The sequence below is a fragment of the Limulus polyphemus genome, unplaced genomic scaffold, assembly GCF_000517525.1.
Source record: "Limulus polyphemus unplaced genomic scaffold, Limulus_polyphemus-2.1.2 Scaffold1058, whole genome shotgun sequence".
NCBI classification, from domain to species: domain Eukaryota; kingdom Metazoa; phylum Arthropoda; class Merostomata; order Xiphosura; family Limulidae; genus Limulus; species Limulus polyphemus.
The window spans coordinates 137,436-154,982 of NW_013666668.1; the positions used below are offsets into that span (position 1 = coordinate 137,436).

The 17,547-nt window shown below is 32.8% G+C and overlaps 1 protein-coding gene across 1 annotated transcript in view; it reads left to right on the plus strand.

Moving 5' to 3' along the window:
* The window catches only part of LOC106461916 (tubulin-specific chaperone D-like), a 195,197-nt gene that overhangs the window by 123,383 nt on the left and 54,267 nt on the right, over window positions 1-17,547 (plus strand). The window contains exons 9-11 of the mRNA XM_022389009.1: window positions 2,855-3,080; window positions 5,457-5,600; window positions 12,320-12,612. Coding sequence (XP_022244717.1) covers window positions 2,855-3,080; window positions 5,457-5,600; window positions 12,320-12,612 — 663 coding nt within the window. The remainder of the gene's footprint in view (window positions 1-2,854; window positions 3,081-5,456; window positions 5,601-12,319; window positions 12,613-17,547) is intronic.

Below are 17,547 nucleotides of genomic sequence, written 5' to 3' on the forward strand. Positions count from 1 at the left end.
CAATGTATTTAGGCCCCATCTGTGAGAATTTCATAGCTTCCCTTTATTATTGAGATGAATGTATTTAGCCTGTTTCACGCCCAACATATGAGTTTTATTGTTGTCACTTGTACACTGAGTTTGAACCATTTGCAACATATCAGAATAAACTTTATATATATCAGTTAGACTGTTTTAATTCTAATGCAATAACAACAGAAGTGTGGGTCTTACTACAAAGCAAAGATTGTAAGAAGGAAAAATATGAAATTCTTATGTGGTACTGGTACTAGTAGTATTACGTACAAATCACACAAGTTTATCATTCTAAATAGAAAACAACGTAATATAAAACATCCTTTGATTGATTAAAACTTTGGCTATCTAATAGTTATAGATATGCCCATGTGTTCACATGCTCATTCTTTAAAGTGACATTTGGTTTCACCATTATAGGAGACCTTACAGTTTCCGCACATGTATAAGTAGACAAGATATGAACAATGGGCAGTCGGCACTCGATCTCTGTAACAGAAAAAATTTCTGAAATTGGGTTTCATAATAACTTTCAGGTCAATTTGTAGATAGTAAGTCATAACTGACTCTTTCTTAACTAATTTGTTTGTCAAACCAGCTAAGATACCCACTGTACCCAAATTTCCTTTGTACACCAGTTTACCATATCTTGGAAGACAGATGTCCTTTATCAAGGAACAGTTGTATATATTATGTAACTCTTACTGTTCCCAAATTGACCTGAAAATTATTATGAAACTCAATTTCAGACTAAACATTTTTTCTGTTACAAAGATTGTGTGCTAACTGCCCATTGTTCACATCTCGTCTACTTATACACATGCAGAGACTGTAAGGTCTCCTATATTGGTGAAACCAAATGTCACCTTAAAGTACGAGCATGTGAACACATGGGCATATCTATAACTATTAGATAGCCAAAGTTTTAATCAATCAAAGGATGTTTTATATTACGTTGTTTTCTGTACAGAGAATTGTTTATTTTGCTTTCAGTTCAGACATTATTCCCATGGGAAATGCATTGATAAGCTTAGCTGAATTTTTTACGACACTTGTCATATAATTAGAAAGCCAGAGCAATTAGTATAGTTATAGGACATTGTCTGTCTTCTACATGTTATTATTCTGTGTTCTTTGGGTCTTTATTTAATTAAATAAAAAATTATTTAGTGCAGCAGTACCATTGGTATAAAAAAGTTAGGTTAAGTTTCATAGCCAGTTGAAAGCAAAAAATAAGGCAATTTCTGTATTTCTTGATCTTCATGTGTATTATTTATTTATTATTATTCAAGTAACTAAAATGTAAAAAGTAGAAACTTTTTAGGTTAGTTAAGGTTATAGGTAAAACAAATAATGGTATAATAAAACATTTTCATGAGGTATGCTTGTGAGTAACGCGAGTAGCTCGTGCATTATGTAATTCGATAGCATAACGTGAGCTACATGTTTGCTAAGTTATATACAATTTGTGTGGTTGGAATATTAGTTAGACACAATTCAAAGGGCAGTAAATTTTAAACAGTAAAATATAACTTTAAAAAATTTAATTTCATGTTACAATTTGAAGTCATTCTAGGAAGAAGAAAGGGTGATTTAGATATATTTCAAATTTTTGTATGGTGGTTATGAGGTTGACCAAATTAATCAACCTATTAGAGAGTTAGAGTGGAGAAAATAACAGATAAAATATAAAGCTTTACTGGGAAAAAAATGTTTGACATTTATTTAGGATGTTTTAGAGATTATGGAAATTAAATTTAAGATTTTTCATATGAAGAAAAGTATTTTTAATCTTAACAGGAAAATCATTTTGTATTGAGAGTAATCAACACTTTGATTCCACATATTAATGGGTAGAAATTTTTTAGTGAAAATTTTCATTAAAAATCCAGATTTTTTGTTTACAAATGACTCTTAATGCTTGCAGAAAGCTTGCAAAATATTATGAAGATAAACAAAACTCATTAGAAATTATAGTATGGAAACTCTAAAGATCAATTTGAGGTCAATGTTTAGGTTGAATTGACAGAGCCTATAGGGAGAGAACTAACCATAAAGGATCGTTGTTGGATACCATTTTTCATAGTTAGTTATATGAAACCTAATAGAAAACATTTGTGTGTGAGGGTAATCATTATGTTAAAAAAACTACTGTTTGATAGTAGTTTTTTTTATAGAAGCAAAATGTTTCGATTAGTGTAAGATTTGGTTGTTGTGAAGTGCTAAACTACAGTGAGCTATCTGTGCTGTACCCTCTACGAGTATCAAAACCTGATTTTTAGCATGAGCTTGCAGACTCACCACTAAGGGAGTGAGTAATTGTTAAAGCTTAGAAGCAATCAGTGTGAAAAACTTCTTTTAGTTAATGAGATCATCACAATGATGATATTCATGATTTTTTATAGACTGAGACTCGGCAAAAGGAAAAATAAAAATTTATAGTAAAACAAAAAAAATTACTAACCAAATAGGTCATTTGTAGAAAAAAGATATTGTTTATTTTTTATATAGTTTTAGAAAGAACAATTAAGGTTTGTATATATGTACAGCCCTACTTTCTGTTTTTTGTTATTCATCTTACTTATAACTCAATATAATTGTTCAAATTAAAATATTTTTAAAATTTTTTAACAGAAAATTGTTTTTAACTGTAAATACTTTTGTAATATGTTCTGTCATTTGACAAGTTAATTTTGGATCGCTTGGTAAAAATAAGTCTAGTCCATGTAGCAATAGCAAATTAACTTTTATCTTCAATAAATTTGTAGGCTAAATTTTATAAATAAACTAAAACTGCTATAATTTTACAGTGTTTTGCATCTGTTTTTTTATTTTACAGGGAGGCGTGGAATACTGTTGCCACAATATCTTGAAAAAGTAGTTCCAGTCATCCTGAAAGCTCTTGTGTATGATGAAGTAAGAGGAAACTTCTCTGTTGGAGCACATATTCGGGATGCTGCCTGCTATGTTTGTTGGTCTTTTGCTCGAGCATACAGCCCTGAAATCTTGAAACCTTATGTAATGGAAATAGCTGGAGCTTTGCTTGTAACTTCAGTGTTTGACAGGTTTGTCTTAACCCTCTCTGCCCAGGCATTATTTACTGAGCATGTCACAAGGTTTTAGTGGCTTACATTCAAAATTTAGTTAAACTACTTTTTATATATGTTATACCAAATAGTATAGCATAAAATCATAGTTAATAATCTATATTTTAATAGTATGTAAGTTTTATGTTCTTAATTTTATAAAATAATATTAGAAAAAAACCCTGAATTTCCCCTACTATGAGAAATGTAACATATTTTCATAGCTTCCCCTCTTCTCTATTTTATTCACCACTCCTCCAATAAGTACAGAATTTAATGTAAATTACTCACTATAAAATTTTCATTGTTCATAATTGTTATAGTCTTCAATCTTGTTTAATTACAGAGTCATTAAATAGAAAATCAGACACCTCTTGCCACACCCACCTGTCACATCTCTTTCAGGATTTGTTAATAGTTCTTTCTTACTCTTAATACTATATTTTGTATAACCAATAGAAAGCCAAAGTTTTCATCTATCAAATGACGTAGTATATTACATTGTTTTCAGAACAGAGAATTGTCATGTTAGTACAAGCTCTGTTCCCATGGGAAAGATAATGACTAGCTTGCATGAATTTTTAATGGCTCTTGTTGCATAGTTAGAAAGCCAGAAAAATTGTGATAGGGGAAATTGTTTGCTTTTTACATGTTATTAATCTGTGTTGTTTGGTGCATTATTTAATTAAATGAAAAATTGTTTAATGCAGTAGTACCATCAGTACAAAAAATGTAGGGTTAAGTGTCATCAACAGCTGATAGCAAAAAAAAAGATGATGACCTGGGTAAGTCCTTTATTTCGTGTTTTTCATGTTTATTTTAAATTTATTATTATAAAAGTAACTAAATTGTAAGTATAGGGATTTCTTTAGGTTACTTAAGGTTAGATTATGTAAAAATGTACAAGTCAAATTGACCAAATATGTATAGAGTTAGGTTAGAGAAAATAACAGATAAAATATAAAGTTTTACTTTTGAAAAGTAAACGTTTGATATTTATTTAGGAGGTTTTAGGGATTATGCAAATGAAATTTAATGATTTTCAGGTGAAGAAAAGTGTTTTTAATCTTAAAATGAAAATCACTTTGCAGTCAGAGCAGTCAATACTCTGACTCAAGAGATGTTATATTTTTTGTAGCACTACAAACCAATAATAATCTTGCTGCACAGTTACACATTGAGCTTAGGATAGAAATGTTGTGTATTAACATACTTAGCCTCAAATAGCTTCTTTATGTGCTTTTTCCAAGCTGAAATTGGGTTTTAAAGTTGTGTTTAACAGTCTTGGATTCAAGACTGGGACCATGAGGACAAGGGTCACATGGCTAAGGTTGTTTTCATTTGTAGATCAAAGCCACTCTATCTTTTTTTCAATGGAGAAATTTGAATATGCAAACTTTATTATTTTTGGATCAGGAACAATAGCCAGAAAATAAATAATAACTTATTAGCAGCGCTTTATCCCAAAGAGGTCTGCAAATCCAGTGTAACTTCTACAGAGTGGAACTAGAAATATTCATACTTGAATGTATCATATGAAAGACTTAGTTTCATTGATTATACCCAATTTTAGTCACAGCTTTTTTCTAAACACACTGTACTGATTAGCTACAGTGACAAAAAGTCATGTTGCAGTACAGAAACTGCCAAACCCTTTGAAACAGAATTAATAAATTACATCTAATTAACCTTATCACAATTTATTTATTTCAATTAAAATTAGTAATCAGTCAAAATTTAGAAATTTTATGGAAGTTATCTTTCTGAGAAATTACACGACCAATTTGAAATGCTGAAGGTCAAGGATGAGACCTGAGAAAATGTCCTCAAGCTGATCTCAAGGACTCAAACTTATTATTGTACATGTATCACAAAGTTGCAAAATTTTTATAATACATTCAGAAAACTTCACATTCCTTTTAGAAACTTGTCATACAATATGCTAACAGAAAAATAAAATTGTTTGCAAAAGTTGGAGGAAAGACCAGTACCACTGGATATGAAAATTACATTAAATGAAAACAGTCTTGCAATAAGAAATTTTATATATGTTTGCATTGAATAAAGTCTAAGTTTGATCTTCCTACTTGCACACATTATTAATTTTGTCTAATGTCTTTACTTTTTCTAAATGTGACTTTTTTGTGCTAGTTTATTTATTTCTTAATAAAGTAATGCTTGAAATAAAGTTGGACAACCTGAAATTGTTACATATTAATATTACATTATGAATTTGAATTATTAGTTTGTTTATAAATAGTTCAGATTATTGAACTTGAGTATTTTTGGTTTTATCATACTTGTTTTCTTTACTAGCCTATAACCATTTACTGCATGATTTTTTATTATTTTAAGGGAAATAAACTGTAGGCGAGCAGCATCTGCAGCATTTCAAGAAAATGTTGGTCGACAGGGAACTTTCCCTCATGGTATTGACATAGTTACAGCAGTTGATTATTTTGCTGTTGGGTCTCGAACTAAATCTTATCTGAAAATAAGGTAATTATTTTACAACTCTCATGTAGATATCTGTAAATTTGTAAATTGTTTATATTAATACATATTGTGGAAAAAGTAGTTATAGTCATTCAATGTATTCATCAAATTTAAGAAGAAAGTCAGTACTACAAATAATTTAGCTCATACTAAATTTGGTATTAACATTTTGCATATCTCTTTAGATCAATTGTATTTAAACTTGCTGAGTGATTGTGAATTTAATAGAAAAAGGAATTTTGTTGAAAAATGTAAAAAACTTTGGTTTCAAACCAGTTGTTCATACTCGAAATAAAATACTCCAAATACGTCCTTAACCAAATTGATGAAGTTGTTTTTACCTCCAGTATGTTTACTTTTATTTGTAATTACATGCTTGAATATGACTATAACTAAAACTGTTGTCTTAACTGTATAACAACAACATGCTGCAAAGTGCAGCATGTTATGCAAATCTTGTTATATTACTTTCCAAAAATAAAATGAGTGGATAAAATTGTTTAATACTTGACAAGAACTTTCATAAAAGTATGTGGTTTGAGAGAAGTAAAATATTTAATTTAGGTTTTTTCTATTATTTCTAATACAAATTCGTTACTTAATGTAATTATTTGCACTAAGACTCTGAAGGGTTTACCTACAAGGTGATTTTCATTTTGAATATAAAAATACCATTTAAAATCTTAGAGTTTTCACATTTCATTTCCATAATCTCTAGCACCTCCTAAATGATTATCAAAAGTTTTTAATGAGGTAAATGTATATATTTTATTTTCCATTTTCTCTACCAAAGGACTAGTTTAGCTATTATCATGAATGTACAGCACAATGAAATGCTTAAAATTAAGATAAAGAAATATGTGCATACATTTTAACTCTTCTTTTAATAATCTTAAAATATCTTCTTTGGGTCATATGTGTAATTTCACATCTTTATTTTTACACTTATAATTATAATTTATTTTTAATGTTTTACTTTCCTTTCATGTTCTTTATCAACACACATCAACAGATGCCTGCAGGTGATATAATATTAAAATCAACAGTGACAGTCTTAGCCTCTGGCAAAATGTTGTTTGCTCTCACTAACTTTATGAAAGCTTTTTGAAAAAAGTGTACAATAGATTTAAAAAATCCTATCAAATATGACTATTAAAACACAATTAATACATAATTAACTAAAATATAAAAGTAAAACCAAAATGCAGTATAACTGCCTGTCAAAAAACAAAATATGTTTAAGGTGGGGAAAAATAGCCAAGCTCTAGGGACACTGCTCTCAACAATGGACTAAGCTTTTTTTTCCTTGTTTGCAAATGGATACGTATGTCTACATTTACTGTTAATTTAGAGACATGCCAATTTAAAATCTGCTCTTTCTGTTAGTTATAAGCATGCTATTCAACTTAAAACTGTCAGTTAGCAACACAGCTTCTACTTTGCAATTAGGCATGGTATTACAACTGCATTCTTGGGGGACCAGTTCTTGGAATTATTGGTAAACAACCTCTTATATTTTACTTTGAACATCTCGGAGAGACTCTCTATGTTACATATACAGTTTCTTCTATACCAGCTCTTAATGTTGAGAATTGTAACTGCAAGTACATAATGAAAAATCAAAACTAAAGTGTTAAATAATATTTTATAAGTTTCTTTTGAAATAAAAACTTAGATAATATAAAACTTTGAATTATGATATACATGATAATAGTAATTTCATTAAAATACATTGTCAGTAAAGTGGTTTAATTTAATTTTGAATGTAACTCAGTATTATGCACAGAAAGGGTTTTAAAATGGCATCATAGTATTACTTCACAGAATTGCTTATCATAAATGACAGGAGAAAAGCTAACATTCATTTAAAACTAACACCTGATTGAATTTTGTAATATGTTATACTTACTGCAGAAAAGTTGCAATTTTTGTCACAAAAAGTTATCAAGACCTTTAGCATACATTACAAAGTCTTAAGACTCAAACACTTTTGTTTTGTGTCTATATATATAAAAAAAGAATATCTGTGTTTCTGTCTGTTTGTCCATTATCAAACTACTACTACATCCCTGAGCCAACCTCAACATAAGTTTGTGAGATGATATTTTGGAACAAGGGACATGTTACCATTAACAATCCCCTCTACCCCATTATTGTTGTTATTGAGCATTTATTATCTTTGACATAAGTTAACGTTAACTACATTCATGACCCCCCAGTGGCACAGCAGTATGTCTGCGGACTTACAATGCTAGAACCGGGTTTCGATACTCATGGTGTGTAGAGTACAGATAACCCATTGTGTTGTTTTGTGCTTAATTTCAAATAAATAAACAAACAAACAAAAACTACATTCATAAATGATGGCACATCATTACACCAAAAACAGAAACTTTAATAAATTTTCAATAACACAACATACACACAGTGCAGTGGAGGGCACACAAACATCTTGCATATCTCATAAAGTGCTCTAGCACTATCTATGGAGGAATGCAAAGAAAAAAAAATGGCCACTACTATTGCAATAATACATAAACTCAGCTAAAGTTTTTACTCCAATTTCCACCTTAATGCAGATATGAAGAGCCGTTTTTTGAGTTGTACTAACATCCTTCTGTAAGACACTTCTGTGGCCAATAACTGTCTATTAATTAATAATGTGAAACACTGCAGAAAGGCATTAAGAGCTGGGTGTTGAAAGCAGGTAACAAAAGCACCCCTACTGCCACTACTTTGGCTGCTACCTCTTCCAACAAAGTCACCCTGACCACCTCATAGTGTACATACAGTATATACATATTGAATTCTTAAAGCACATACAAAACGTTTGGTGAGGTAATAATGAACACTGTAATAATATGTTATGTTATAAATGAATTGTGTGAAAGTTAGGATTTTTGTGTTATCAAAGCATCCAATCACATATTTTTTTAAGTTCATAACCTGGACAAAGGATGGGTACCTCAGCTTGTGTTTAATATTTCTTGACATATAGATACAAATCTTAAATCAATGTATTAAAAGTTCTTGAAGTTTATGCTCTCAAACTTGCATGAATGAAAAGCAACAATACATGGGCAACAATGATACATATGAAGGTGAAATAAAAGTGTGTAAAAATTGTAATAAACACTGTATCGCTACTTAACTTTGAGTTATAAATCTTTGTTCATGCCATGACTTATACATTTTCTCTCTTTTTATACTTCTTTCTAGCCTATTTATATCCCCATTGCATTGTATATTTCTGAATTCCTCTTGGAAAGATTACTACCTGTTATCATGTGACTATTCCCATACTGTTTAGTTATTCCAATAGTGCTACATTAACTGCACTCCACTCTTTTTTACTCTTGGCACTTTGTATAAATGCAATTTATTTTTTTCATTAACGAAGTTCCTGGTGTCGTGAGTGGCTGCATTTTAAATATTTTTTTTCTGGAAGTTTAGGGTTTTTTTCTTTTCTCCACTTCATAATTCTAATATTAACAGGTGTTTTTCTTGAGTTTTTTATGAATTCCAAGTTTAACATTAGTGATGAGAATTTTAGACATACTCTTTCTGGAAAAGAATTTTAACATGTTACTGTTCTCAGCTATGAGGTTTATGTGGGCTTTCTGTGTCCAATGTCCATCTTATGATTGATGCTGTCTTTATTTCCAGTCATTTTTCAATTAGACTTCTTATTAATTTTCTTTGAAACTAGGATTTTAGCTTCATCTTTTGTGGAAAATGAATGTGAAGAAGGGTTTTGTACATTAGAATTGCACTGTCTTATTGGCACTGAGGAGCATTTGTGGCCAAATGTCTCCTCCATTGGCCTGACATGACTTTTTGTCTAATATGAAAGACATTTTTACCTTGTTTGCTAATTCTTATTGTCAGTCTGATGTTCATTCTATTGATGTAAATCAAATACTTCTTTCTAAGGGGACACTGTATTTATACCTACACAGAAGTTTTCTGCAAAAGGCTTTGTTTGTTTGTGATAGTCAGAATAGGTTCTCTATGATTATATTGTCAAACTTACTAGCCAGCAATGATCAGTCCATTCATAATTATCTTTAATGCTTGTTACAGACTCTAGTATTTAATACTGTTCACATCAGATCCAAACAGAAGTCTCACAAGTGTCTATTCATCCCCTATCAGGAAATGGTGACAAATGAGCTTTTGGCCCTTTCTTTAACATATTGAATTAAGATTCTCATCTTACTTTAATCACTACCTGAATCTGGATCTTCAAAGGATGTTCTAGATTTCATCTCGCCAAATCTGCTACTTTACTGTGTCTCTGGCTGACAGGATGTAGAAATTATCCCATACCTTCATGGCCCATTACCTCAACTATATCCAGGTAACGTCAACAGAATGATTTTGCTCCACTCATCTTATAGTGTCTCAGATTTGCCAGTAAAAATGTTTATTGGGTGAGCTATTTATGTATTTGTTACTTTTCATAAGTGGAACTATGGTATTCCTGCTTTGAGCAAAACTAACTTTTGGCAAGCATCTACTCGGTACTCCTGCACTGCCTTATTTTGATGCAGTTGATATACACCCCTCCCTTTCCATGAATGTCTAGCCTTATGGGTAGGGGATGGGAGATGCTTTTTTTCACTCCTTATAATGTTTGAGTGAAGATTTCCAACTCTATTACTCTACTCTTGAGGTTTTTACTCAATGAACTGTAGGGTCAAAGCTGGTGTGTCCCTTGAGCAGCTTCTGAAGTTTGAGTTCTTGCTTACAAATTGATCACGGCAATGATTGTTTCAAATCAGTAATATTCTATCTCATAACATCATCTGTGTCAGTTGTATGGTTTTGTCAATGTAAAAATTGTTGTCTCCAGGGTTAAGTATGTCAAATGATTTTGACCATGCAAAGCAGCAAGTTGGGATAACCATAGCCAACAACATATTTATTTGTTTATGATGCTCTCTGTGAGATATAAAATCTGCACTCATCCTGAAAAAACCTAATCTGTCCTAACCTTCAAAGATGCAAACTCATACCCCTTATTGTATGATGTTTTATAGGTAGTGTGATGCTACCGAAAACTGAAGGGGAAGGGTGTGGATGCAGCACCTATGTATTTTTGTATGATCAGACTGTTCAAATAGGTGTTGGGAAACCTTCATCCTTGATTATGGAAAGCGTGAAAGGAAGAGTTGTATGCTTTGGATATGTCAGCCTTACGACAGAGCCTTTTGCAATAAAACTACTGGTTGTAAAATAGAGCATCACCAAACATACCATCTGCCTTGGCTCTACAAGTGCCCACTGTGAGATGAGGTGTTCCCCAAGACTACTTGAAGTTTCCTCACGATACTGATATATTTATCTATATGTTCAATCCAGACTGTACCCAGTCTATGGATTATCATGGAAAAAGCCAACACAGGATTAGTGTTTCTGCCCACTTCTCTGGGTAGTGCTTGCTGGCTTTTAAATATAAGGTTTTGTGGTCACCCACTGTACTCTCTTAAGTAAAAGATGGTCCTAGACAGAGAAACCAATGGAGATTTGAGCACATTCTCCAGGTCTACCCTACATGAATTCTCCCCTCATCATTAAATGGAGCACGGGAGGACATACCAGCCAACTTCCAGTCATTTGGTTGGTGAACCATAGAAAATCTTCACCAATAGGGACCTAACCATTGGTGCTAGAACAAAGATCCTTCTATTCTATGGTGAAAAGTGGGGCCATAGTGACACTGGAATGTAGTGTGTGTTGCCTCACATATTTAAGTACGGTACATCACAATCTCTAAGTGGACCATAAATACTTATCACTATGGTCTTTCTCCCAAAGGTGGTTTTGAACTTTCAAGTTCTGGTGGTAGAGGAGGTGACCACATGGCATACAGTCTGAAAAACACTCAACCTCACTACCTATATTGGCTGTCTGACTGTATGTGTGTGTTTTCAGATGGCTATATACCTATTCCACTCATTCTTGCACCACACTTTTGGCTTTTCTGCCTCTTTAATCTCCTACATGAGCAAAGAAATGAGATTCAGTCTCCCACAGATGTGCCCCTCCCACCGAGTCTCACACCCTATGCTTTCTAAAAGGAACTCACCTAGTTAATTTTTACACTGTTCCCTCCACCATCTCAGTGTGGAATTCTAGTTCTTTGTGTGTGGATGTGAGTATTCATTTTGAAAGTTAACATTTTCCTTACCTGGAAATGTATTTCCAATAGATACTCACCTCCTTACACATTCCCACCCATCCTTCCCACATCAGAGAATGAGGATTCACTAGCACAAATGTACTGGTAGTCATTGTGCATGGAGGTGTGTCACACTCGTTTTGGTGGAGGATTCTGCTGCATAATGATGTCATTATACAGTGGTGCAAGTTCATGTGTTTTCACATGAAATTAGGTTTTCACAATGTTGATGGCTTGCAAATCTCTTTAGCAAAATGTGCAAACTCAAGAGAAAAGAATATCACCATATATGGAGGTGAGTATGTATTGGAAATACATTTTCAGATAAGGAAAATGTTAACTGTTTATAATTCACCAACTCTGTTCATTTAGGGTTAAAACTGATATTCCTGTGAATGGTGTTACATTCATCAGGATTTAAGTTAGACATATAGTTATTCTCTTTATATCTTGATTGTTCTGGTGTTGGAATACTTGTTACACTACCATACTTTTAAATACTATACATACTGATTTTTTATTCATGTTTCTATTTTAGTGCCTACATAGCTCAGTTTCCAGAGTACACTATGCCCCTGATTAACCATCTCTTGAAGAGAAAGGTTCAACACTGGGACACTTCTATTAGAGAGCTGACAGCTCAAACCCTGTACAATCTTACATCAACATCCCCCACATTCATGGTGAAGGTGGCTTTACCATTGCTTATTCCTTTAACCAAAGGTATAGATTTATGTGCTCGACACGGTGGAATCCTGGCAGTTGCACAGATCATTCATGCTCTAGCAAATTATGCACGATCAAATAATCAGAAGATAAAGGACATTGTTGGTATGTATTTACTGGCATTTTGTGTAAATAACATATTTTTACTGTTAAAGAAACATTATTTAGCTATGTTTTTGAAAATAGTTCTTGATAAATGGACATTTTTGCTAGTATTTATTGACACACCAGGAACATTTTTTTTACAGAAAAATTATTCACTTTTATAAAGGTTTTGTACAGAAATGAGAAAGTTAGTAATTCATTATGGTAAGATCTGATATTGTTTGTAACTGCAATTTTCATCTTTTCACTATATTTCTTAATTTTCAGTACATGTCATCACAAAGTGTATCAATGAAATACTTTATTATTCTAAAACAAGCCTCACAAAATATCTTACAACTAGTTTCATCCTTGGGCCCATGTAAGGTGATAGTTAATTAAAGACTTGTTTCAATGTTGAAAACAATGTTCTTATTGTTCATTTATGAACCTCACCTAGTAAGCTTGAATATTGTTTCTCAGGAATATCAAAATTTTTCTATTTTTGGTAATAATTATTGAACACCAGAATTTGCTTTACATTAATTTACAAAACATTACCATTAAATCATGCTGCTACATCTATTTTCATGGATCTTGGTATACAATTTTTAAAGATATTGTTGTGTCAGCGAGGTCACGTGACTAGTGTCACGCCACCCGTTTTCTAGAACTATCCTGTTCCTTTGGGAGTGCTCTAGCATTTGCTAGATTGGGGGTGGCCTGGTATATATATAAAATGGTCACGGCATGACGTGACAATGTGTGTAGGTAGTGAGTAATTGAACTGCAGTCAGAAAGTGTTGTTGAAGTTAACGTTCGTTGTTATAGCGTTTGTTATAGAGCGACTGTTGAAAATAAGTGTATCGGTAAAGTTATATTCAGAAAGAATAAACCAGTTTTATTAAGAAAGGACTTGTGTCGCTAAAGTTTTGTGAGAACGAAGTTACGGAAGATTAACTAACGAACGGAGACGTAACATTATGTTATTGGAAATAAGTACTCTGTTATGTGCAATGTGAATTGCTTTGAATAAATTTTTTCTTAGTATTGTGAAAAAAATTATACATCCCATGCCTTCACATTCGATGGGTGCCATTGAACTGATGTTTGTAAACTTATGTAAGTCTGTTACATTTGATTTACCCAAAATTTTGGTTGTTAAAAGTGAAATATCTTGAATGTGTTTTAATGCTTAACATTTTTGGCATTAAACGTAACTAAGATGCTATACACATAGGTAATAAAGCTCAAAATATGTGATTGAAAAGATGAATAACAGTGTTTGAGAGTTACTGTCTAATTTATTTTTTGCAATTTTATAGTTTCTAATTACTGTCTATTTTCAAATTTACATCTTCATCTAATATTTCTTTATTTTAGATTAAATCTATAGTTGGCATTTCTGTTTAATTTGCTTTTTCCCTGCTGGAAATTCCAGCTTCATCATCAACTGCTAGTCTATGCTGGCCACCAGCTAACATTGTGTTTTGAGACTTCTAGCTGATCATTTGCTGGTGAATCATTGCTGATCAGCAGATACTTCACAAATGCTGTAAAAACCATTATAAATCAGTAGGTATTGTTGTTTGCTAATGTTGGCCAGCATATGTTAGTAACTTGCTAGTGATACAGTATTGACCAGCATGTTTTGGTTGCTTGCTGGTGAGTCCATATTGACCATCATGTTTTGGCCACTTGCTTGTAAGTCAGTACTGACCAGTGTGTTTTGGTCACATTTTTTTGAGTCACTACAAGGCCAGCATGTTTTGGTTGTTTGTTGGTGAGTCACTACTGACCAGCATGTTTTGGTCACTTCCTAGAGTAATGAGATTGCAACTTTTGTTCTGACAAAGTAAATATATTCAGAAATTGAAGAATTGTACAGCTTTTTTTTTTTTCTTGAATTCATTTATCAAACAAAATTGTAGTTTTGTAGGCGAAATAGAATGGGTAAAGAAGAAACAAAGCTACTATAATTTATGTATTTCTAGAATAGGTTTCCAATATTTCAATTAACAATTTGTTTACTTTTGTTTTTAAAACCAAATGAAATTTTGCAGAAAATTTTAAAGTTTTTAGTACCTCAAATATTTTCCAGTAATAATAGATAATTAATATAAATCTCATCTTTCTTAGTGGTATAAATTTGATGAAGAAAGTTCTCTGTTTGATTATCAAAAACGTTAAAGGTGCTGCTTTGAAATGACTCAAAATAACCTGTATTTTGCCATTATTTACTGCTAAGGGTAGTAACTACAAAAAGTAATAAGCAAGCCAAGTGCAACAACAAATGCTGGACTGAATACTTTCAACACAAGCACCTAGCATATACAGCTGGTGGATCCTTACTTTATATCTCTCCCAAATTTTACAGTGTATGCTAATTCTAGCACTAGCAGCTTGAAGCAGTGAATTCAGTGTATATGTGCCTAATTACCTACTTCTTTTTAGTTGTAAATAAATATTTATTCTTGAAAAGCATGACACTTTCAAGGCAGTACCTCACCTCCATACACAGAATAGCTTGATCCCTCAAGCATCTACCTATGAGATTTGGTGCCATTAGCCTTGAGCTAATTCTCACTTAAAAATCATGTGTCTAATGTGAACTGCACTATTGCATGATGAGATCATCATGCAACAATAGCCCTCCACCAACAGGAAGGTGACATAACCTCCTTGTGCTGTACTCTTCCTAAGCAGTCGTGCTCGAAATAGCTTCATTCTTTTCCTCAGCATTGTCTTGAATGGACATGCTTTAAAATTATTAGTTAAATATGTGAGATTTGCAGTAGTTTAGGAAATTGGAACTTCAATCAAATTTAACTGTTTGTTTACAAAAAAACAAGGATAAAAATTTTTTCCTTCTTACCCATTGTGAGTTCTCAATTGACAATAACTTCTACTTCATTCTGTGATGGTGTTACTAGCATGGGACCTGTGGTTACTAGACGCTCATATGTGGAAGATGTAACAGCCATTGTTCAACAAATTGTAGGTTTTTCAGATTCTCACCCATGATCTATCTTTCCACTTCTCCTTCTACTCTTTCTCCTTTTCCTGTTTCCTTTCCTCTTCCCTCCAATGCTGTTTTTCTTCAGTGTATTGAGGATATGGTCTCAGATCTCTTAGCCAAGAACACCATCAAGAGAGTATTAACCCCTATTCAGGAATATTACTTTAATCTCTTTATGGTTCCTAAAAAAAACTGTGGACTGACATCTGGTTATTGACCTTTTCTCTTCAGACAGTTTCTCATTGTCCTGCAGTTCTGAATGAAGGGTTGTTGTTTTTTCTCTCCATTGGTCCTTTTCACCTGGTGTATGAATAACCAAGCTTAACATGTTGGACACTTTTTTATACATTTTTGAATACCTTGTCTTCTAGATATTTTCCCTGTTTTGTCTCTCAGTGTTTTGTCTTCCAATACCATACTCTTCCTTTTTTTGGCATTGCATCTTCACCTTACCTCTTCATTATGACATGGATGAATGGCTTCTTCTCAACCCTTCTCAAGAGGACTCATTCTCTTCTACTTGCATTTTTCTACAGAAAGCTGCTTGGCTTGATGTCAGGGCTTTTGCTCATGTTGTCAGTGATTTCCCTGTTAGGTGTGGCCCTGCGGTAGCCCATCTATCTCTCTTTATCAGAATTTTATCTCTATTTTCATTTGGCAGATGGTTTCTTTAGGTTCTAATCCACAGCCAATTTCTTCCCTTCTCTTTACTCCCTTCTTCTTTTCCATTTACCTTTCTTCATTCCTCTGTCCCCCTTCATCTCCAGTGTCTTCAGGATATGATCTCAGTTCTCTTTCCCAATAACACAATTAGGAGTGTATTAACCCCTACACCTGGTTATTAATTACGATTCTCTTTTTATGATCCCCAAGAAACTTGGAGTCTTTATCCAATTATTGACCTGTACTGGTTTCTTGTCATCCCTTGGTTCCATGTGATAGGTTTCTTTTCCCTCCAGTGGTTTTTTTCACCCAGTGGATGACCAAAGTTAATGTTTTGGACACCTTTTTTACACATTCCATTCACCCTGTCCTCTAATTTTGTTGTTGTTGTTGTTGTTTTGTCCATCTTGATCGGGTCTTCTATTTCCATGCTCTTTTTTTTTAGCATTTTGTCAGTTCCATAGATCTTTATTCATGTCATAGGTGCATCTGCCTGCCTTGTTCACAGATTGGGGCTGAGGTTCCATTATTACATGGATGATTGCCTTCTCCTTGCCTCTTTTTGAGGATGACATCTCTTACACCTGCATTCTTCTGCAAGAGGCTGCTTGTCTGGGCTAGCTTGTAAAGCCTGCCCAGACAAGTCTCACACTTACCCTATACTTAATACATCTGGGCATGTTCTTCACATCCTATCTCAGTCAGACATAGCCTTCACCACTTTGCTTAAGAAAGATAAAGTGTTTTGTCACCAAGTTGCTTCATTTTTACACCCTGTGCATGAGATTATTTTGCTTTTGAGAACTCTGACTTCTCTTAACCCGTTACGTACCATGGCCATTATCTTAAGGGCAAAATCACATTTGTGAATTGAAGAAATTATAGAGAACTTATCTTTTATTGAATTTTTTATTTTATTTTTGTAAATAGTAGCATAACATTCAATTATTTGTACAAAATTGTATTATTTAATGAAGTTTAAAGAGGAATTTAATGAAAAAAATTCGAAAGTACATCTAAGAAGAAAATTATTTTTCAAACTTTTTAAAAAATTTTCCTTCCACTTCAGCCCTGGTCTTGCCATCTATGATCGGTATTTAAACCTTTTTGTAGTCTGTTTTTTTTATAAAACAGCATCTGGGCGTGTTAAACCTCAGTTGTAAAACTTGTAGCCAGTCCTAGTCAAAGGTGTCAATTTCAGTACCATGTTATTCCAATCACTGTATTTCACGTTTGACAAATCATAGGATGATAAGGAAAGCACGTCACAAAAC